The sequence below is a fragment of the Panicum hallii genome, chromosome 6, assembly GCF_002211085.1.
Source record: "Panicum hallii strain FIL2 chromosome 6, PHallii_v3.1, whole genome shotgun sequence".
Classification (NCBI taxonomy): Eukaryota; Viridiplantae; Streptophyta; class Magnoliopsida; order Poales; family Poaceae; genus Panicum; species Panicum hallii.
Genome location: NC_038047.1, coordinates 22,281,131 through 22,304,718, shown reverse-complemented (window position 1 = coordinate 22,304,718; position 23,588 = coordinate 22,281,131). Strand labels below are relative to the sequence as shown.

Here is a 23,588-nt window from a genome sequence, read left to right as displayed (position 1 = left end):
CAAGGTGTAGTGCCATCACCTTCTGTAGTCATCCTGTACCTATTGCCAAAAAATAATAGTTTCAGCTATGACTTTTTCCACTGGTCAATTAGACAAGAATCAGATCTCGGTTGCAGGGTAAGAACACACTGGAGAAAGAGACAAGATGCCGTGAATGTACTGCTTTCAAAAACAGATGGGCAAAGAGAGGAACGCATACCAATATCAACACAAATAAATCTGGCCGCAGCCTCATCTTGGATCACGCCGCCGCTGGCCATGGAATCCAGTCTCAGTTGTGACTATTTTTTTACATGATCGTACAGTTGTTTTCCACTCACAAACTTTCAGATGGTGTAAAATATTAAGGGGTGTTTTGATTCATGATTAAACTTTAATCCATGTCACATCGAATATTTCGTTACTAATTAGGAATATTAAATATAGACTAATTATAAAACTAATTATATAGATGCTATTTCGCGAGATAAATCTATTAAGCCTAATTAATTCATCATTAGCTCATATTTATTGTAGCACCATATTGTTAAATTATGGACTAATTAAGCTTAATAGGTTCGTCTCGCAAATTAGTCTCCACCTGTGCAATTAAACTAAATATTTGATGTGACATGGGCTAAAGTTTAGCTCTGGGATCCAAACATCGCTAAGGTGGATTCTGATAGTAAATCTATATGCTCTCGTGCAAATCACTTTCAAACAAAAACCTGAGCAAACATTCCCGGATCCCAATGAGCAAGAATCCAATGGTTGGCTGCATGTGTCGCCGTGTGCAGGAAATCCACTCTCTATTTCTTTTTAGCAGAAGATGTTTTTGAAGAGCATAAAGAGAGCAATGATCAACTTTGTGTAATTATTTATTACTTTCACATGAAAATAACAATGTTGTTTATATTATATTTTACATTCACATTAATCCTATAGGCATGGGGAATTTCTTTGGAAAAAATACTTCTTCCATAACTTTCCTTGCATTCAAGTTCCAATTATCCAATATTATTAACAATCAAAGATACCTAAAGCCTATATCATTCTCACCCAAGAGAAAAAGGAAAAACTCCTGTCTATCACAACTCACGCGACCTTCGCCGGCCGGCTCGCCCACTCCCGCTCCCCGCACGAATCTCGGAGCTAGCCTCACGCCAAGGCGTTGACCGCGACGGGACTTCTGACATAGTGGGTCCCGTCCGTCCAGACGAGCTTCCCGAACACGTAGCCTATCCCGACCTTGTCCTTCTGCGACATCACCGTCACGTTGAACGTCTTCTCCTCGCCGATCTTGCTGAACTCCAACACCGTCGGCTTCACCTCCATGCCGACCCCGATCGGTGCGCGCCACGACGCGAGGTACTTGGCCGGCCGGCCCACGTTCTTCAGCCGCCGCACCACCGTCTGCGAGCCCCGCAGCGACGGCACCACGATGGACGGGTAGTTGAGGTCCTCCATCGGCGGCGCCTTGGCCGGGCAGGCGAACTTGCCGGCGCTCAGCCGCTTCATGTCCGCCGTGCTGAACCCCATGGAGCAGAGGAAGGTGAAGTAGTCTTCGGGCGCGGCGTCGTACACGAGGCCCGGGTCGACGGCGCGGTTCGGGTGCACGTTGCCGGCGCCGTAGGCGAACGCGTTCGCCTCCTTGCCGTCGTGGTCGCGCATCGGCGCTCCGGTGTTGTCCTGGGTGCGCGCGGTGGTCATGATCGCGGAACGCATCGCGGCGGGGCTCCACTCCGGGCGCGCCGCCTTGAGGAGGCCGATGACGCCGGAGATGTGCGGGCACGACATGGACGTGCCGGACAGGATCGCGTACTCCGACCGCCGTTTGTCGGAGGCGAGCTCCGTCGGGCTGACGTACTCGGTGAACGCGGCCAGGATGTCGACCCCCGGCGCGGCGATGTCCGGCTTCATTACGGACGGCAGCATCCCGCTGGGCCCGCGGGAGGAGAAACGAGCTATGGACGGCGAGTTCTTCACGCCGACCTCCGTCTTGGACGGCGAGATGTTCGCCACGGGGTTGTTTGTCGACGTCATGTAGTTGTGCAGCGCGACGGCCTCGCTGTAGGTGATCATGGTGGCCGGGAGCACGTGCGGGTCGGCGACGATGTCGTCGCCGTCCATCCTGTCGTTGGCAAGGATCATCCCGGCCCCGCCGGCGTTGAGCACGGCCATGCCCTTGTTGACGCGCGGGACGTCGCCGCCGCGCATGCACACGACGATCTTGCCCTTCACCTTGGCGGGGTCCAGCGTGCCCATTCCACACTCGGAGGCGGCGAAGGGGCTGGTGTTGGCTTGCCCGGCGTGCCTGGCGTCGACCATCGGGTAGAGCGTGCTGGAGTGCAGCGTGGTGGACTCCAAGCTCATCCCCTTCATGTGCGCGCTGTTGCCGAGGGTGAGGACGTTGGGGAAGTCCCTGTCGACGGTGCTGGCGGCGACGGTGATGACCCACGGCGCGGCGTTGACGACGGTGTCGTCGTAGGGCCCCGAGTTGCCGGCGGAGCAGATGACGGAGATGCCCTGGGTGGCGGCGTGGAGGGAGCCGAGGGTGACGGCCTCGTGGAAGAGGGACTGCACGTCGGCGAGGGGCGCGTCCTGGCCGAAGGAGACGGAGATGACGTCGGCGCCGTCGTGGATGGCGGCCTCGAAGCCCGCGAGGACGTCGGCGGTGGCGCACTCGCCGGACCAGCAGACCTTGTACGCCGCGACGCGGGCGCGCGGCGCGCCGCCCTTGGCGGTGCCGTTGGCGTAGCCGAAGAGGCTGGCGCGCGGCACGAAGCTGCCCCCGGCGGTGGAGAGCGTGTGCGTGCCGTGGCCCTCGGTGTCGCGCGTCCAGTTGGCGTCCACCACCGCCGGGTTGCTGAGTAGCATGTCCTTGTTGAAGTACTTGGCGCCGATCAGCTTCCTGCAACGCCGGCCGGCCGGCATCATCCATTATCGATCGTCAACATCAAGGAGAATGAACAGGAAACTCGTCAGGAATGAACGATCAAAAAGCTAGCTAGCTAGGGAGCTCGCTCACTTGTTGCAGGGCACGGCGTACTTGACGGTGTCCAGGCAGGAGCCCTTCCACCGCTGGGGCACCTCGCCCATGTCGTCGTCGGTGAAGCTGGTGGACTCTGGCCACACGCCTTCGCCGGATCAGATGATCAGTAGAGCTCGATCGAACGAATGAATGCGACGATGGAATCGAAAGAAATGCATCAGAGAATCAATAATAATTAATCTCTCCTACCGCTGTCGAGGTTGGCGATGATCACGTCCTGCCCGAACTTGGCGTGCTTCCAGATGGATTCGGGAAGGATCTGGCCGTCTCGCTCCAGGTCCATGAAGTCCCACGACCGCGTCGTGTGCAGCTTCAGCATCTTGCTCTCCATCACCGTCACCACGTCAGGGTGCTCTGCTCCGTCAATGGAGCAGCACCAATCGTGAGTTCTCTCTCTCTCTTTGAAGAATGGTAATCATATCAACCAAAATGTAAGTTTGGACCTCTTCTTACCTGCAATTTGGTTTGCAACGTCCTCCTCGACGTGCGCCGCGAAGCCATTGATGTTCTTCGTGTAGGAGTAGAAGATCGAGTCTTGCGCCATCTCCTTGCTGCTCGTTTCAACACTTAGTTGTCAGAAACCAGATCGTACTAGCTCCCATTAACTTATGAAGTTATATATAATGTTAGCTGAAAAGGATGAAACGGCTGCAGATCAACGCGACGTTTTTTCCCCCTTAAGTAAGGCCAGGTAAAACCCAATGATGCATGGTATCTACCTGTCAAGAACTGATCCCAGGAGCTCATGGTGAGACTCGGTTGCGCGGGCATGCTCCTTCGGTGACGCATCACGACCATAGGCATGTGCTCCAAGATACACGATGTAGGACTGCATGCGCATTAACACAGTGCAAACAAGACATCAAGCACTGCTTAACCGTTGTCACAAAAAATGCTAATCTTGATTAGTCTCTCTTTAGTGTCACCACTACTAAAGACCTGAATTGTTCTGCAGATCCTCCAAGAGACAACGGTAAACTCTCTGCAAGATCAATGCGTTCGATGCTCGCAAAATAAAAGAAATTGTGGGGCTGATCATCTTGCTTGCCTTCTTGTATGCTTGCACGACATGCCACTCGGCGGCGCACAGGAGCACGACGGCGGCGACCAAGAGCAGCGGCCTCCTCCTCGCCATCTCAGGTGTCCTCACGGCGCTTGTCTCTCCCAAATGTTGGGAGTTTTGAGGCCTGCGCTGTAGGCATAATACCCTTCGTGGAGGATTTTTTTTTTGATGCGATGTTTCAGTGTCTATATTTGGCTAGCTTTGACTGCGAGCAACGAAGCGGATCACCAAGAGAAAGTTTCAACACCGGACTGAGTTACCAACAAGGAAGTAGGGCTTGTTTTTTTTGGAGTTTGGCTGCTCGCATGCGCGTTGGGAGCCAAACCGGAAATGTATACATGTCAAAAGACGAATAAATTAATACATACATAACATATATTTATATCTAGATGTATAGCAAAATTTATGCACCTAGAAAAACTAAAATGACTAATAATTTTAAAAAATAATAATCTGGAAAGAAAGAGTATCGTCGTAGCCTGTAGCTCACATCCTGCTCAAGGTGAGCCATCCGTCCGTCTAGCTTGCCAGACTGTTTAATATGGTTGGCTGGACGTGATAGCCTGATAGGATCACAAAAGATTGTGAATTGTGATGCATCGCACATTTCAGTTCACAGCTCTTACAAACTAGCTGGTGTATGGGATTTTTTCGAGACTTCACAACTAGTAATCAACTGGTAGGTGCCGCGCTTTCCAGTCTCTCGCATCAGTTTGCGCTGGATCCCATCAGGTTCCCATATTTTATGCCTGAATCTTGACCAACTTAAAAATATATAATCAAGATTAATCTGGTCGCTTACATATACTTATACAACAGGCAAATGTCCCAAATGTCTTTTTTGCCGTTTGGTTTGAACCTACATTGCATGCCGTTTAGTTGAATCTACATGTCGAACAAAAAACATACAGCTTGAGAATAGTGCTTAGCAAGACAGAAACGTAAAACGAAGAAACAAAGTGCGCTTCTACTGGTCCTTCCCAACATCAGCCTCGATCCACGAATAGAAAGCCAGAAACTATCGGATCCAGATGTCCCAGAATGCTCAATGACCCTGAAACAAAGTCTACTCATGAATTTAGCAGAATATGCAGTTCACAAGCTTTGCTGTGTTTATCATCTACTATCTAAGGTTCGACAAAGGATATTTTGACTAAAGCGTAATCCGTACACTAATCACTGGGGCCATATATCATTTGATCCCAGCACCAAAAGGTAAATTGCTCCTCAAGTTCCTAGCAAGATCCCACCATCACAGCACGAGAGCACCAGTTCCTATTCCCACTCAACTGTCGCAGGTGGCTTTGATGTGATGTCCTGGCAGACACGGTTGATGCCACGGACGTTGTTGCAGATCTTGTTGACCACATCTACTAGGAATTCATGGCCAAAATAGTACCTGGAAATTTGAAAAGACAATGACATGATATGAGAAGACTAGTGCCATGCCCATGGGTATCCACGGTTTTAAAATAAATGACAATTCCTAATCTCTATCTACTAAACTAGTAATATCATTAATCTAGCCATAGAACTCATGAAGCCGCAAAACCCATCTCATAAAACAGCGAACTGTTTAAAGACACTGCCTGCAGTTTACTGGTATTAGCAGCACTCACGAGTGCAAAAAGAAAAAAGAAAAAAAAAACTAATTCTAGGTAAATATGAGATACAGAAAACAGTTCTGTAGGTTAGAACAATTTGTCTAAGTGCAAAGTAAAAGTTTAGTAAGACTTAGCTAACCATCACATGGGTAATCTATTCAAGATGCACTATAAGAGAACCAATTGCACTCTGCAGTTTGCATGTAGATAAGATGCCTATAGTTTTGGGTTGTCTATACCAGATAGCACCTTTGTTCTGGGCAAGAAAAGGCAAAAAACCAGTTGTCATCTTCAAACACTGGTATTTGAGCTAACCAATTATATATCACAATGACAGACAATTATTTGTTCCTTAACTCGAGTGATAAGAATAAAAATATTCTTACAGTTGCAACAAAATATTTAACCAACGTACAACTGTCTCTAAAGTTTGCTAGAAAAAAGTGTAATGGGAGCTGGAACTTTAGTGCTACATACCAATCTGCAGTCATGCCATCCTCACTGGTGATTGCCCTTAAGACAACAGCATTGGAGTGGGTTCGCTGGTCACCCTGAACCCCAACTGTTTGTACCGGCAAGAACACAGCAAAAGCTTGCCAAATTTTATCATAGAGGCCAGCATCTTTAATAGCCTGAACAAATATCTCATCCACCTAAAAGAAATAAATTGAAAAATCACATAGTGAATCAAAGGTGCTCCAGCAAAATTTCAATAATTCTGAAAGTTCAAACCTGACGAAGGGTGTCCAAGGCATTGCCTTGTGTAACATCACCTAGGACACGTACAGCAAGACCAGGCCCAGGAAATGGGTGACGCTTTAAAAATGAATCTGGGACATTCAAAATACTCCCCAACTTCCGCACCTAGAAACATAGCAATTTGTAAAGAATAAATAATTAAAGGATTTCTTTGATCATACAACACCTGATAAAGCATTCAACTAAGAAATTTACGAATACATTAAGCAAATTGATTGGAATGATACCTCATCTTTGAATAGGAGCTTGAGTGGTTCAATGAGTTTTAACTTCATATCTTTTGGAAGGCCACCAACATTGTGATGGCTTTTGATGGTATGGGAATGTGTCCTTCCACTCCCAGGAGGTGGGCATGATTCAATTACATCAGGGTACAATGTCCCTTGAACTAAATATTCAGGCCTTTTCCCTATCTTCTGTTCCAGCTTGTGAGCAAAATCATCAAAAACAGCTATGAACTCCCTGCCAATAATCTTTCTTTTCTGCTCTGGGTCTTCAACACCCTTTAACTTGCTGAGAAATTGCTCTGAGGCATCAACACATGTAACTGGCAGGTGCAAATCACTTTCAAAGGTTGACATTACTCGTTCTCTCTCCTTGTACCTGCAAACACGAGGTTCTATGTTAGTTTCATTGCACATTTAGTCGAAATAAGCATAAGCTCTATTAAAAAAAAGAACTTGACCAATAAGGCAGCATATTGTTACCTTAATAGACCATTGTCAACAAAAACACAATGAAGCCTATCTCCTATTGCCTTGTGAACAAGGGTGGCAGCAACAGTTGAATCAACTCCACCTGACAATGCACAGATAACATGCTCATCAGTGCCAACCATGCTTTGGATGGTCTTGATTTCTTCATCCAGCACATCTTGCATCTTCCAATCAGCTCTGATCCCACAAACATCAAAGAGGAAGCGACGGAGTGTTTCCATTCCTTGGGGTGAATGTGTAACCTTTTGCATAAAAAAAAGTTAATCAGTCATGCTATGTTCTATGGCGTCAACAGATTCACAAAGAGCAACCAAATGATACACAGAGTTACACAATTAATAACAATACTAATTCTCAAATAATAATAATAATAATACCAAAAAATTGTGTCATCTACTTCTTTACTATCCATATAAACAGAAGTCAATCCACCCCTATGAACAGAGTGATTCAATTGAATAACGGAAACTACGTAGCATGGTCATTTATTTGGTAATTTCAAGTAAATGCAAAAGAAGACGGACAATTATACGGATCCAAAATTTATACCAATCAAACAGTATGCTCCATACAATTTCCCATAAAACATGTCCAACCCCCTTGTTATACTTAGGGGGAAAAGCTTTCCTTTTAAAGAGCCAAGAACAGAGGATACAAATTTGTAGCTTAACTTCGAAAATTTCATCCGTAATCATAATGGTTCCTACCTCGGGGTGATACTGGAACCCATAAAAGCGCTTCTCCCGGTTCTCGATGGCTGCGACGGCGCCCTGGACGCTGCGCGCAACCACCTCGAACCCCTCCGGCAGCCTGACCACCTCATCGCCGTGGCTCATCCACACCGTCTGGCGCTTTTCGGTCCCCGCCTCCCCGTACAGCGCAGAGGACGGCGCCGTCACCTCGAGGTCCATCTTCCCGTACTCCTGCCGCTCCCCGGGCTCGACGGCGCCGCCGAGGGACTGCACGAGCAGCTGCATCCCGTAGCAGACGCCGAGCACGTGGGCGCCCGCGCCATCGGCGAAGTCCAGGAATCCCTCGGGAAAGGTGGGCGCCCCTTTGGCGTGGACGGAGTGGGGCCCGCCGGAAAGGACGATGGCGCGCGGGCGCAGGCCCTCGAGGGCGGCGAGCGGCGCCGTGCCGGAGACGCAGAGGGAGAGGACGCCCAGCTGGCGGACGCGGCGGGTGATGAGGTGGGTGTACTGCGAGCCGTAGTCGAGGATGACGACCAGATTCTCTCCGGAGCCGGCGGAGGCCGGGAGGGCGGAGGCGGCGGCGGCGGCTGTGGAGCCCATGGCGGCGGGGAGGAGGGGATTAGGGTTTTGGTGCTTTGGGGTTTAGGAGTCGGGGATGACCCAGGAAGGCAGAGGTTTCATGGGTATTTAACGATGAGTCAACTGACAGGTTGGACCGGAAATGGACCTAAGGCTATCTCCACCGGCGTCCGGTAAAACGACGTGTTCGCTATTTTGGGGAATACTGTAGCGTCCTCCATCGCTCCAGCGGTAACCGCTATGCGGTGCGGTAAAATGGAGCACCACCTCTCCGTCCCGCACAGAGGATGCGTCCTCCATCCCGGTCGCGGGGCCCGCATCTTCGCCAGCTTCCGCGCGGGCGCGGGAGAGGCGACGGGCGGAGGGGCGCGGGACGGCAGGCGCGGCGCGGCAGGGGCGAGGCGGAGGGGCGGCGCGCGGGGCAAGGGCGGCGCGGGACGGCGGGCGGCGCGGCAGGGGGGCGGCGCGGGCGCGGGAGGGCGCCGGGCGCGGCAGGGGAGCGGCGGCCGGCGCAGGAGGCGGAGGAGGGAGGGGCGCGGGGGAGGAGGGGCGGCAGGGGAGGCGTGGAGGAGGAGGGGTGCGGAGCGGCAGGGGGGCGGCGGGCGCGGAGGGGGAGGGGGCGCCGGGCGCGGAGGGGGGCGGAGGAGGAGGGGGCGGAGGGGGAGGGGGCGGCGGGCGCGGAGGAGGAGGGGCGGCAGGGGAGGCGCGGAGGAGGAGGGGCGCGGAGGGGGAGGGGGCGGCGGGCGGCGGAGGAGGATGGACGGGCGGAGGAGGAGGGGGGGCGGCGGAGGAGGAGGGGCGGGCGGAGGAGGCGGGGCGGGCGGAGGAGGGGCGGGCGGTGGAGGAGGGGGGGGAGGAGGGGCCGAGGAGGGGCGGGCGGAGGCGGAGGCGCGGGCGGAGGCGGAGGGGGAGGGGGCGCCGGGCGCGGAGGAGGAGGGGCGGCAGGGGAGGCGCGGAGGAGGAGGGGCGCGGAGGGGGAGGGGGCGCCGGGCGGCGGAGGGGGAGGGGGCGGCGGGCGGCGGAGGGGGAGGGGGGGCGGAGGAGGAGGGGCGGGGCGGAGGGGCGCGTGAGGCACGGCGGTTGGTGGTTGGGGAAAGAGCAGTTGGAAGATAGGATAGAAAATTGAGATTGTGGGGTATAGAGGATGTTGATAGAGGATGTTGTTGGAGTAAAAATTGGTATAGAGAATGAAGTTGATATGGAGGATGGAAATAGGGGATGGAATTTAGAGGATATCGCTGGAGATAGTCTAATACGGATATTAAGATATTCGGCTTGTTTGGATATACGGACGTTTAAACAAGTATCATTTGAGATACTAGTAAAGCGTACGTGCTGCCGCACGTATATTTAAAATATACTATCAAACATCATATAATAGTATCAATTTTTTATTCAATTGACATATAAATGACAATGTCCCATAATTTCTCTGACCATATTATTGAATCAAAGTTTGAAGACAGTATATGTTTAACAAAACCTAGTAAACATTAAAAAAATCTAGAGAATATGGGTTTGAGCACCAAAATTATGGGACATTGTGACGCAAGTTACATAATTATGATGGCAGAGGCATTTGGGGAGAACTACGGAAACATGTGAAATGGCAGATTGGCTTTTGCTGATTGCCAGTGAATTAATTGTCATATATTCATATAAGCAGGTGGCTGTAATTTTATTTTTGTCACTTGTATTCATTTGAACTTCTACCAGCGTGTGCTATTAGCTCAAGGCATGATTGGTATTGGCCTGTGTAACTAGACTGCAAGTGTTACTAGACTGCAAGTTGTGCTATATAACATATATATGTTAGCTACATTTGCACTAATAATAAAATCATATTATAGAAGTTCAAATTATCCCCAGCACAAGATCTTTGAGCATGTCACTTTCAAATTCACCCTTTCAATTATAGTGTCATCTTAGATGTTTGGTGATATTTCTATATCTTATAGATTATGGTCCCTTCCTTCAATTTCTGTAACCCCAACCCCCCCCCCCCCCCCCCCTCAACCAAAAAATAGTGTGTGTGCTTGCAGAGCTTTAGTTTGACCTATTTTTTCAGAGATCAATTAGTAGTTGTTGGTGGAAGTATTTTTTTTTGTTGTTGAGAAAACTACATGGTTAAATGCAGGTTAAGTGGAAATTTCAAATATGAAGTTCAATCAGTTTCGGGAATGCAAATTTTCATAGAAATTACATGATTAAATGCAGTTTAATTAGTGTCTAGGAATGCAAATTAGCATAGTGTTCATGCAGCCATAGTATATGATATGACTTATTGATCTTACGGCTCTAAACTAGCATATGTTTGTATGCTAGGACTTGACATCAGAAAATCATTTTCTAAGGATTGGAATAAAAGGCCAGTCTAGTGAACATTACCATAAGAATTCTGGAGTAGGAAACTGAAATCCTGCTCTATGCAACAGTTTCACTATCCAGCAAATGAAAGCGCTGGACTCTTTGCTACTACATATGGAAACTACTATATGATATTTTCCCTTTTTTGCTTGACTAAGCTGAATGGTGAGTACTGTGCGCTACTACTACACTTTCCATTGATCGTTGATAAAATTATTGAGACTCATGCAAATGGATTGTTGATCTATAGGTGGATATTTTATTCGTGATAAACGAAATTTCCGGATATAAGAAAGGATACATATATCAGGATCAGAGTACTCCTGGTCATCAATATCAGGATCTGGCTTAATGTTGGCTTCTACAGGTGGTTGTTCTATGATCTTGTGTCGGTGTTTTACCGCCAAACCCACCGAGGCATACCCCCGAGGTGGTAAGTCGTAGGTGGCGTGTCGCCGAGATCAGGAACTCAAAAGTGCAAGGAACAAAAAGTTTAGACAGGTTCGAGCCGCTGAGAGCATAATACCCTACGTCTTGTGTGGTGGTTTATATTGCCTTAGGTGTGTGTTTGGAGCGGGTCCCTGCCCGCCCTTATATAGTCTGGGGGGACAGAGTTATATGAAAATCCTATCTAGATCGAGCTCAGGAGTCCTACCCGAGTACTACTCGGGTAGTTTCCTTCTGTTCCGACTAGTTCTACTACGGTACGAGTAGTTACAACTGATGTACGGCGTGGGCTATGTCCCATCCCTTATCCTACAATATGTATGCCATGTGCGCAGTCTCGTGGCTCCGGATCTGACAAGCCCCCGAGCTCTTCGTAGTCGAGTACTACATGCTTCTGAGTACTTCTGAAGGCATCTTCGAATTCTTCCGAACTCCATCTTGAAGGTGTCTTCCAAGTACTTTCTTAGCTGCATTGTGACTATAAGGTGCTCATGCCCCGAGTAGTTGTGAAGTCTTTTTTTATATAGGGTACGATTAAACACGCACTCCATATGGAGTAGCCCCTGAGCCTTAGGTTAAATCGAAGAATCTAAGCTGAGGGTAGTCTTGAATCTTCTGTCCTTATCTTCCAAAAGATTTGAAAAATAAGTCTCCCTCGAGAATTGAATCCAAATCCCTAAGGTTTGGAAAAAAGAATCAAAAGAATCGTGACATGCAATATATGACAGTAAGAATTTGATGGTTAAGATAGGCAAATTGGTTCAAAAATTCAAAAACCTCTTTTTCGGAATGAATTCCCTAAAAAATGGTTAAATAAATAACTTCTCCAAAAGCGCCCTAAATTATCGCTCAAATCAAACCTTTTTTCTTGATTTAATGGCTAGATAAGACCTCTGGGTTAAAAATTTGAAAAATCTCTTATTTCGGAATAAAATACCTAAAATAATGGTTAAACAACTATCTTCCCGAGATAAATCCTCAAAAGCCTCTTAAATCGGATTCTTCTACGAATCTTCCAAGTAGTTTTGCGGCATCCAGCCTCCGAGAGTGAGAGCTAAACGATCCGCCGAAAGCACGCTGAGTGACCTATCAAGCCCAGCCCCTGAGCATGGGAGTTAGATGAGTCGGTGCAGGTATATCAAGTAACCTTATTGTGCCCAGCCTCCGAGCAAGGGAGCTAGATGAGCCGCTGTAAAGGACGCTGAATGTCTTGTTTGTAGTCAAAACGAGGAGTTGAGGTTGCTGACGGGGCGTAATACTAGTCGGAAACTAGTAAACACAGTGTTATGGGAGCGAGGCTCCTTCATTAAACTATGCATAGTACTAGTCGGGAACTAGTAAATGGAGTGTTACTGGAAGTATGGGAGCAAGACCCCTTCAGTAAACAAGGAGTAGTACTAATCGAGAATTAGTAAATGGAGTGTTACTGGAAGTATTGGAGAAAGGCTTCTTCAGTAAACTACGCGTACTACTAGTCGAGAACCAGTAAATGGAGTGTTACTGGAAGTATGGGAGCAAAATCCCTTCAGTAAACTACGCGTAATACTAGTTGGGAACTAGTAAATGGAGTATTACTGGATGTATGGGAGCGAGACTCCTTCAATAAACTACGCGTAATACTAGTTGGGAACTAGTAAACGGAGTGTTATTGGAGCAATGCCCTTTCAGTAAACTACGCGCAGTAATAGTCGAGAACTAGTAAACAGAGTGTTACTGGAAGTATGGGAGCAAGGCTTCTTCAGAAAACTATGCTTAATACTAGTCGAGAACTCTTAAACGGAGTGTTACTGGAAGTATGGGAGCAAAATCCCTTTAGTAAAGTACGTGTAATACTAGTTGGGAATTAGTAAATGGAGTGTTACTAGAAGTATGGGAGTGAGGCCCCTTCAGTAAACTGCGCGTAGTACTAGTCGAGAACTAGTAAACAGAGTATTAATGGAAGTATGTGTCGGTGTTTTACCACCATGCCCACTGAGTGATACCCTCGAGGTGATGAGTTTGTAGGTGGGGTGTCGCCAAGATCAGAAACTCGAAGGCGTAGGGAACACAAAGTTTTGACAGGGTTCAGGCCGCCGAGAGCGTAATACCCTACGTCCTGTGTGTGGTTTGTATTGCCTTAGGTGTTGATCTGGGTGATCTTGTTTGGAGGGGTTCCCTGCCCGCCCTTATATAGTTTGCGTGTGTTGGTATTTTACCGCCACGTCCACCGAGGGATACCCCCGAGGTGATGAGTTTGTAGGTATGATGTCGCCGAAATCAGAAACTCAAAGGTACAAGGAACAGAAGGTTTAGACAGGTTTGGACCACCGAGAGCGTAATACCCTACGTCCTGTGTGATTTGTATTGCCTTAGGTGGTGATCGGGTGATCTCCTATTTGGAGGGCGTCCCTGTTCGCCCTTATATAGTTTAGGGGGACAGGTTTATATGGAAGTTCTAGTCGGGTATAAGCCTAGGAGTCTTCTGTCCTTATCTTCCAACAAATTTAAAAAATAAGTCGTTGATGACACGTGTCCAGCAGCCCCCGAGTCTTAAATCCAAATCCCCAAGGTTTGAAATAAAGGATCCAAAAGAATCGTGGCAATGACAGTAAAAATTTGATGGTTAATATGGGCAATTCAGTTTAGTACTTTTGAAAACCTCTTGTTTCGGGATGAATTCCCTGAAAAATTGGTTAAACAAATAACGTCTCCAACAAACGCCCAAAATTACCTCTCAAATCAATCTTTGTTCCTGAGTCAATGAATAAATAAGACCTTTGGGCAATAATTTGAAAACCCCTTATTTCAGAATAAAATCCCTGAAATAATGGTTATCAATCATCTATCCAAGATAAGTGTTAAAAACCCTCTTGAATCGGGTATTTTCGAGTAGTTTTACAGCGTCCAACGTTAAAGCATGAGAGCTGTCCCTGGAAGCACGCTGAGTGCCTTGTCACATCGAGCTCCCGAGCCAAGAAGCCAGATGAGTAGCATAGAATATACCGCCCCCGAGCCTAGGCATCGGCTATATAGCAAGCCGACTGGAACAAGATATTGCATCTAATTTTCTCAGCTGAGTCTAGCTCAAGATGTCTTGCAGTGTCAGCCTCACTTACTTCAAACATCTCTAGTCGAGAAGACTTCCACATCACGTCAGCTGGTAATATAGCTTCAGACCCGTATACGAGGAAGAAAGGTGACTATCCTGTGGCTTTGCTTGGTTGTGCGCGAAGCTCCCAGACTACTGATGAGATCTCATCAATCCACTTGCCGCCCTTTTTACTGTTCTCATCATAGAGTCTTTTCTTCAATCCATCAAGAATCAAGCCGTTGACGCGCTCAACCTAGCCGTTGGCCCACGGGTGAATCACCGAAACATATTTGACTTCAATGGAACTGCGTTCACAGAAATCCTAGAACTGATGCGAATGTAATGATGGTGTTGGGGAAGCCAAAATGGTGTAGGATGTTGCAAATCTAAGTAACCACTCGATCCGCGGAGAGCGTTGCGATTGGCTTGTACTTGATCCACTTTGTAAACTTGTCGATGGCCACCAACACGTGTGTGAAACCTCCTGGCGCAGTTGTTAAGGGCCCTATCAAGTCCAGGCCCCAGCATGCAAACAACCATGAGGGTGGTATGGTGATGAGGTTGTGAGCCGGGACATAGGGCTATTTGCTGAAGAACTGGTAGTTTGTACATCGGCGAACGAGTGCTTCGGTGTCTGCCAAAGCAGTTGGCTAGTAGAAACCAGATCTAAAAGTCTTGCCGACTAGTGTGCAAGAAGCCGCGTGGTTCCCGCACACGCCTTCGTGAATCTCTTGGAGTATCTCTTTTCCCTCCTCCGTACGGACACACTTCATGAGTATGCCTGATGCTGATCCATGCTTGTACAGGTTACCCCCGACTAGGATGTACCCTTTACTGCGCCTTGGGATGCGAGTAGCTTCAGTGATTTTTGGGTCGACGCCAGGGGGCAGTTTGTGCTCCTGGATGTATTCGATGAAAGCCACCCTCCAGTCGATCTCGATCATTAAGACCTCTCGATCGGGTTCCTTTGGACCCTAAGCAATGGAACTTGAGTCTGGTGCCCTGATGGAAGGGTAATGCAACTCGTGAACGAAAACTCCCGGTGGGACGTTAGCTCGATCAGAACCCAGCTTGGAGAGCACATCTGCGCCCACATTGTTGTCGCGAATCACATGGTGAATTTCCAACCCCGAGAACATGTTCTCGATCTTGCGTATTTCCGTAACATACGCATCCATGGTGTCCTGGTTGACGTCCCACTCCTTGTTGACTTGTTGATCCACCAATAAGCAGTCACTGTAGACGAGTAGTCACTTGATGCCCAGGGAGACTGCCAGGCATAGCCCATGCAATAATGCCTCGTACTCGGTTTCGTTGTTAGAGACCTCAAATAATATTTGGAACACGTACTTGAGTTGTTCTCCTCTCAGACTGATGAAAAGTACTCCCGTGCCACCGCCACCGAGCTTGAGTGAGCCATCAAAGTACATGACCCAATGCTCTGGCTAGTTGGCTGGGGCTTCCACTTGGTTTTCTCGCGCACTCCGCCATGAAATCGACTAGTGCCTGCGACTTGATGGCCGTCGAGGCTTGAAGTCGAGGGTGAGATCTCCCAGCTCCATGGCCCACTTCAAAATGCGCCCGGTGGCATCCCGATTGTGGAGGATATCTGCCAATGGAAGTCGGAGACCACCAAGATGTTATATGCGTCGAAATAATGGCGAAGCTTCTTGGAGGTGATGAGTATACCATAGAGTAGTTTTTGAATTATAGGGTAACGAACCTTGGATTCAGAAAGGACTTCGCTGATGAAGTAGACTGGTCGCTGCACCCTGAAGGCATGGCCTTCCTCTTGGCGTTCCACCACGATTGCCGTACAGACGACGTGGGTAGTCGCGGCGATGTAGAGTAGCAGGTTCTCGCCTGGTTGGGGAGCCGTCAGGATGGGGGGTGACTGCAAATGGTGCTTGAGATCTTGAAAGATATCTAGGCCCCTTAGTGGGTTTTGGTGTTAAATGACAAAGCACATGTATATTTAATCGCGCTATATAGCATGTGTGCAGGTGCCAAGGGTGAATAAGTAAAGCGTACTACGAAGCATGAGCCCTCAAAAAGGAAATGAAAAGCGGTGTTTCAAATTTACTTGAAGATTAGATTTAATTTTGAAATTGAGTATAGGAACACTGTACTATCAAGAGGGACTTTGATCTACAGGTGTTGACGTGGTAGTTGTGCTCAAGAGAACCTACAAAACCATGAGAAACAAACCTACCACTATAAATAGCCTTCTTGTGAAATCTCCTGCTAAACCCGGAGTGTCCGGTCCTGGTCCGGAATGTCCGGACAGAGACGTCCCGAGTATCCAAACATATACCCGAAGTCTCCAGGTAACTGTTTTCCGTCTGTAAATTGCTCTGAGTCTAGAGTCTCCGGACCCCAGTGTCCGGAGTATCAGGACACATACCCGGAGTATCCGGGTACCCTTTTGCCAACGGCTAGTTTTCTATGAGAGGGGGTATAAATTACCTCCATACCCCTTCACTCAGGTCCTCTCTTGCTCATTTCGACCAGAAACACCTACAAGCTAAAGAAGAACTCTCTCACTCCCCCTTTCTTCATTCTTGAGTGATTTTCTTTGGGGATTCAAGTGAGATTGTTGCAAGAGCAAAGATTTATGCTAGTGAGATTTTATTCCATCTCTTGAGCACATCATCCTTGTCTAGCTGGTGGGTTCAAGTTTGTTACTCTTGGAGCTTCAAGCTCCTAGACGGCTAGGCGTCGCTCGTGAGTGCTCAAGCAAGTTGTGAGCACCACGGGAAGTTTGTAATCGTCATTGCTCTCGGAGAAACACATAGTAAGAGACCTTGGATTTGAGCGTTGGTCTCACCCTTGGGAGAGGAGCATAGGGGTTCTTGAGCACCGTCTCTTGAATCCTTTCTCAACGGAGACGTAGCTCCTTAGGGAGTGAACTTCTAGAAACAAATTATGTCTATCTCTTGTGCTCCTTTCTTATTTTATTGGTTATTTGCTTGTGAGACTAATTTTCTAGGGTTTAAGATCGATCTACTATTATACAAGTCTCTAGAGCAAGACAACTGGTGAGAAACACTCCAAAGGTACCACTAGCTCTTCTAAATTTACTCGATCTAAATTACAGCATTAGTATCTTTGTTTTTGTGTAGATTGATTCATACCCGGATAGTCCAGACATAGTCAGACCCGGGTACATGGGACTGTACACGTGGCATACTTTTCCTAGGATAAGGGTTGGGACATGGCCCATTCCCTACATCTGTGTAACCACTCGTAGCCTAGTAGGATTGCTCCTAAAGTTGTCAAACTAGTTGGATACAGTAGGAAACTCCTAGAAAAGTACTCGGGTAGGACTCTAAGGCATGTATCCGACTAGAACTTCTATGTAACCTGTCCCAGACTATATAAGGGTGGGCAGGACCCCCTCCAGGGGAGAACCCACGGGATCCTCTAGGGAACCACCCAGGAGATCTCACAATCATCATCAAAGGTAATACGAACCACACAGGACGTAGAGTATTACGCTCTCAGCAGCCCAAACCTGTCTAAGACCTTGTGTTCCTTTGCACCTTTGAGGTCCTGATCTCGGCGACACCCTACCTACAAACTCACCACCTCGGGGGTATCCCTCGATGGGCGTGGCAGTAAAACACCGACAGACATTATCTCCGGAAACTCTATACACAATTCCGGACACAAAGTCTGGAGTATCTAGATATATATCCGGAGTGTCCGGACATCTATATTACTAATAGTGTTCAAAGTGTTTTAAGTTTCAGATTAGCCTATTCACCCCCCTCTAGACATCTTAAGGTCCTTTCGAGTGGTATCAGAGCCTCATTCTCCATCTTTGAAGCTTAACCGCTTGGAGAATCAAGATATCAGGTGACACTTCACCAAAGATTCCCACAAATCCGATGGATGAAAGTGAGAAGTCCAACTCCTCAGAAGGAAAGCCAGAAGATAACAAGGTCTCCACCTTAGGTGGCTCCAAAGGGAAGAAAAAGAACAACTCACATGAGGAGGAAGAAAAAGATAAATTGGAGACAACCGATGATGAAATATCTTACCTTGAGTGGAAGGCATGGTGGAAGAAATAGAAATTGAGAAGGAACAAGAAGAAGTCCAGCACCAAAATTGTGATCGAGTCAAGTGATGACTCTGACACCGATTATAAGAGAATGTGGCAGAACCGCCTGAATTATTCCAGCTCAAGTGTGCTAGTCATCGCTATACAGCCGATACTATCTCAACGCACTTCAAACGGAACAACCCATTGGTCTGTCAGGTCTCCGCCCGATGCAACCACGGTTCAACAGGATCGAAGCAGGTTTACCTCGCACGAAGGCGAATTTACAATCGCACAATAGCTCACCAATTTTTAATTCAGAGAATATTAAACATCATTACAAATGTCTCAAACTTAAGTATACTTATACAAACATTGTTTGAAAAAAACCACAAGCTATGCAAGCTTGTGTAGAGTCACAGCGGAAGAAATTAACACGCGACTACTACGTCGCGATGGCTGACACCATGTTCAGCCCGGAACTTGGTATCATTCCGGAGGGTCACTGCCAGCCGAGGATGGATCCCACTCCACGGACTAGCCAAACGGAACAGAGGTTGGCCATGCAGGACTATCCGTGGGGTTCTTAAAGGTCATACCTGAAAAATTCACTAGCAAGACTGAGTATACTAATACTCAGCAAGGCTTAACCGCTTCATGGTATACTTAGCCATGCAACTAAACTTATAAAGGCTTGAAATGGTTCTGGGTTTAATTTCAGTTGAAAAGCAACAAAGAGTATGAGCTAATTTTTATATTTTAGCTGTCAGATTCTAGTTTCATTAATCATTCTAGGTTAGCACCTATACTAGATAACAAGGTAGGGATTAGCATCCATCCATATTATTCCATAATAGTTACTGTTCTTACTCTATGTGGCAGAAGGAATAAGCAGTCTCAATCTCCGCGAGAAACGGACGATTCTGAATCGAATTTCCAAACCTTGCAAGGCAAACCTAACTCACACGCTTGGAACATCCAACGATAGTTCCGAAGCAACCGTTTGCCTTTCATTCCGACTCGTGGAATAGGGCCACCACAAGCGACTATAGGACCGTACGCACACCAATTGTGCAGGACATACGTCTGTAGCGCGACTACATGACCGTACTCCTGTCCGCTGCGCGAAACGTACTCCCGCACGTCGATGTGTGAGAAAAATCAAATTACGAGTGGTGGGAGGTATGTCCACTCCTCGGGCCGATTGGTTACTAGGCTTACCGCTTTACCATATTTCACGGCATGTGGCTAGTACTTTCAAACGCTTAGCCACCACTACCACACACCACTACCTTATCAACTTTTATCAACATAGACGGGATAACCTTCCGAGTCATGATACTGCACATGACCCCGTCCATGATCCTTATAGTGATTGCAGAATAGTAAACATTCAACTCCTATATCGCGCGAGTGACAGGAAATCACCCGACTTCTGCCGGTCCTATTAGCAAAGCATCTATCCGATAAGGACTCAGGCACAATACATAGGTTCCTAGTATCAATGCATCTGGGGTTCCATTTCAACTCCTAGACTTAATGCAAGATATAATATATACATATAGAATTGCATAAATGTAGTAATTTGAAATACTGGGTTATGCACCGGGGCTTGCCTTCTTGAACGGATCTGGGGGCAGGAGTGTCAAGAATTTCCGAACTTTGGTTCGGAGCTTCAGTTAGAGTCTCGACGACGCTCACTGGGTCTTCAGAAAACCCTTGCTCTTGTTCCGGGACTAGCTCGTAGTCTCCATCGTCGAGTGTCGTTGACTCTACATGATATGCAAGGATTTGATTTAGATGGTTCTCGAGTTAAGGGTTTTATTTCATGATAAAGTTGCAATCCAACAGAATAATACACATACATTCATAAAGCAAGAGGTTTAAATATAAACTTATTATTGGTATCCTAATTCAACTATCCTAATTAGTTGAATTAATTGAATTAGGTTAACAAGTTTGATTTTTATTTTGAAATTCATAAAGGCTATGGCCTTGAATTTTTGTGTGTAAGTTTATTCCTAGTGGATAAGCTTACTATGAATTTTTCATAATTTTCTAAAAATAAAATCTATAGTAGTTGAATTAAGTTCAAATTTCAAATTCAAATACAAACCTTAAGTAAAAAAGTGTTGTAAATTCCTAAAATATTCACCATGGACTACTCTATTATAGATCATCACATGGTAAAAAGATCTATGTATAAAAACCTTAACAACTGGCTTAATTAAATTTAAACTCTTTCAAGCTTGATTTGCATAAGTTTAAATTAACTTAAGCTAGAGTGTAGTATTATAGGTGAATTTTTCACACAAGATCACTTATACCTTAAACAAGCTACTCAGCAAAATTCACAGGTAACAAAATTAACATGCAAAAGTTACACACATTACACTCTTTTGCTTGACTTTAAAATTACTTAACAAGCATTGGGTTTCAAACCATACTCTAGTAATCAAAGTTGTAGAGCTAAATTTCAGGAGTATTACAAAATTGGTTTGGCTATTTTTGGATTTTTCTACAAATTCCTATGGATTTTATAAGTGGGCTGATTTGAATTAGAGAGGGGTACTGATTTCCTACAGATAGGCCCTTGAAAAGATTTGAATCGTTACAAATAGACCCTTGGTTGGGTTTTACAGAGGGGCAGATCGACGGCGACCTAATCCGGCGAGGGCGCTCATCGGGGGCGAGGGGCAAGTGAGGGGAAATGTTCAGGAGCTCACGGCGGTCTCGGGGGTGGCCGGGGTTGAGGCAGAGAGGGGCTGTGGCGGCGTATTGACGGCGAAGCCGAGCGGGCGGTGTCAGACCCGGGGCCACGGGACTGGGTACATGACGTAGTTTAAAGAGGTCTAAGGGATTAAGTTCGCCTTATCTCTTATTCATTCTGTTTATCTCTTATTTATTCCGTTTAAATAGGAGATAAGGCTAACCGATACAGAGGGAATCTACTCGAGATATGTTCTGGTATGATTCCTTAGCTAGTGTTGGTTGGTATCTTTGTAACCCTGGCCTCTCGGATATATAAGGGAGGTCAGGGACCCCTCTCAAAACAGCAGATCATTAGGTCATTCTACACCAAAGGCAATACAAACCACCATATAGGACATAGGGTGTTACGCATCTTGCGGCCCGAACCTGTCTAAGCTTTGTGTTCCTTGCACCTTCGAGTTCCTGATCTCGGCGTCCCTTCACCCAAAACTTACCACCTTGGGTATATCCCACGGTGGGCAGCCGGTTAAACACCGACAGCTGGCGCGCCAGGTAGGGGCACGCGTCAAAGATCCACCAGCGAGCTCGATGGCATCGTTCAAATTCATCAGGTCAGTTCCCTCCCAGGGTACGACATTCGTCTTTGGTTCATGGGTCTGCATCGCAGATGGTGTGGGCAATTTTCGGTGATTCCTCGTCAACATGAAGCCAAAGACTCCCGTTGCGGATCTCAGTAGTGACCTTGACAAGTTCGTCGATGGGCTCGACAACTTGCCGCTTCATGCCTCTGCAGCACAGATCGAGATGGAGTCTGCTCCAGTCTCGACTTCTTCTGGTGTTGCGACAACTTCCCCTGGTTTGGACTTGTTCCAATCTAGGGGTCTGCATAACCGATCTCAGCTCGGCTTGTGCGAATCGGCCACTGATCTTCAGGAGGCCAACGTCTCTGGGTTCCTCTCCATGTTAGAGAAGGACCTGGACTTGCTGCTCCAGGACAGAAAGCCTGAAGCCACCGCGTGTCGGAGGGCTTCGGGTTGTTCCAGCACCGGTGATCTGGTGGTCACCTCTTTGCCGGAAGGGCACGTTGTGCACTGTAGGAGCATGAAGCTCTCCAATCTACTCAAGGCAGAGGGTCGACTTGTGGCTCACCTCGAGCCCTTGCCCTTTCAAGAAGGCAGGCCATTGGCCACCGCGGCGGAGGGGTCGACTGAACTAGTCGACGAAAGCTCTCATGAGCTTTCCTCCCGCCAGGTGCTAATGGCCGAAGAAGGCGAGGACGGTGGGGACCTTCCCATCGTCAACTTTGAAGCGATCTCCGAAGATGAGATCACGGCCAACGCTGGTGATGAGAACAACGCCGATCATGAGGCGCGGAGGGCCAGGAACAGGGCCCGCGCAATCCGGCAGAGGAGGGCTAATGATCGAAGGCGATCTATGCATCGCGAGCTCGACCCTGAGTTTGCCGCCGTAAGCGAGCGGGGTTTCAGGACTCCGGTGGCCAACATCGCTAGGGTAAAGGCCATCCTCGAGCGCAGCCATGATCCGGAGGTGCGTCAGGCGCTCCTTTATGCACAGAGGGCCTGGATCCAGCTGGATCAGCACAACCCGGCGTCCACCATCAGGGAGGAGCGCGTGGGTGAGAGCCGGAGCCAGGCTCACAGCCGAATGGTTGGCGGCCGTCCTCAACACCAGCTCAGTAATGACAACGCTCGCGGGAGCCAGGCCCCTGGCGGGAGGCGGCAGCCACCGCAAGGGGGTCAACCGCGACAGGCCAATCATCGACTTCCTCCAGAGGACCTGTGCCAGCACATCAATGAAGGTCGCGACGCGCGGACCGTGATCTCCTCCAGACGCAAGGTCCGCGAAGAAGTCGAAACTGAAGGTACTGACTGTAGCGACCGGTTCCCTACTTTTTCTGCTCGTTTCAGCAGCTACAAGTATCCAGAGGGCTTCAAACCGATTGGAATTACCAAGTACGACAGCAAGCAAGCCCCTCAGCAGTGGCTCCGTTGCTACTCCACGGCCATTGAGGTCGCAGGGGGTTCGAACATTACCAAAGTCGTCTATTTTCCGATGGCTTTGGACCATGCGCCGCTCACATGGCTGGAAAGCCTCGACAGCAACTCCATCGACTCCTGGGAACGCCTCAAGAAAGTCTTCATCGACAACTTCCAGGGAGCGATTGCTCGTGCAGGTACTCGTCACGATCTTGCTCAGTGTAAGCAGGAACGTAATGAGCTTCTGCGGTCCTACACATGTCGTTTCTTCGACGTTTGCGCTACCATTGCCAACATCTCGGAGGACGACATCATCGATTCTTTCTACAACGGCATCACCGACCCGGGCATATACAGGGATTTTGGGCGGAACAGGCCGAAGACTGTTGCGGGCCTTCATGATATGATGCACGATTGGTCCGAGCAGGAGGAGAAGATGCGGGAGCGGTTTCCGCGGCGTCAAGACAGCAATCTGCGGCGCCCAAACGACAACCGCAACGACAAAGGCC

At 48.1% G+C, this 23,588-nt stretch overlaps 2 protein-coding genes across 2 annotated transcripts; both read right to left on the bottom strand.

Annotated features, from left to right (window-relative positions):
* Positions 1-1,137: 1,137 nt before the first annotated feature.
* Positions 1,138-4,166, bottom strand: LOC112898164 (subtilisin-like protease SBT5.3). Its single transcript, XM_025966546.1, has 6 exons — positions 4,080-4,166; positions 3,751-3,860; positions 3,485-3,582; positions 3,221-3,385; positions 3,008-3,116; positions 1,138-2,890 (listed from the first exon to the last, which is right to left on the bottom strand). Exons 1-6 carry the CDS (start codon positions 4,164-4,166, stop codon positions 1,138-1,140), a joined length of 2,322 nt encoding a protein of 773 aa, XP_025822331.1.
* A 934-nt stretch (positions 4,167-5,100) lies between these two features.
* Positions 5,101-8,531, bottom strand: LOC112897890 (GMP synthase [glutamine-hydrolyzing]). Its single transcript, XM_025966285.1, has 6 exons — positions 7,881-8,531; positions 7,165-7,415; positions 6,685-7,060; positions 6,431-6,562; positions 6,176-6,351; positions 5,101-5,493 (listed from the first exon to the last, which is right to left on the bottom strand). Exons 1-6 carry the CDS (start codon positions 8,463-8,465, stop codon positions 5,370-5,372), a joined length of 1,644 nt encoding a protein of 547 aa, XP_025822070.1. The 5' UTR covers positions 8,466-8,531; the 3' UTR covers positions 5,101-5,369.
* Between the last annotated feature and the right edge of the window lie 15,057 nt (positions 8,532-23,588).

Bases quoted from the DNA above. Each gene is read 5' to 3' on its own strand.
- LOC112898164 (XM_025966546.1), bottom strand. From the start codon at position 4,166: ATGGCGAGGAGGAGGCCGCTGCTCTTGGTCGCCGCCGTCGTGCTCCTG. The intron at 3,861-4,079 runs GCAAGCAAGATG...ATGCGCATGCAG, and splicing joins TCGTGCAAGCATACAAGAAG to TCCTACATCGTGTATCTTGG. The intron at 3,117-3,220 runs GTAGGAGAGATT...GATCCGGCGAAG, and splicing joins CATCGCCAACCTCGACAGCG to GCGTGTGGCCAGAGTCCACC.
- LOC112897890 (XM_025966285.1), bottom strand. From the start codon at position 8,465: ATGGGCTCCACAGCCGCCGCCGCCGCCTCCGCCCTCCCGGCCTCCGCC. The intron at 7,061-7,164 runs GTAACAATATGC...TCGTGTTTGCAG, and splicing joins GTTGACAATGGTCTATTAAG to GTACAAGGAGAGAGAACGAG. The intron at 6,563-6,684 runs GTATCATTCCAA...CTATGTTTCTAG, and splicing joins AGCTCCTATTCAAAGATGAG to GTGCGGAAGTTGGGGAGTAT.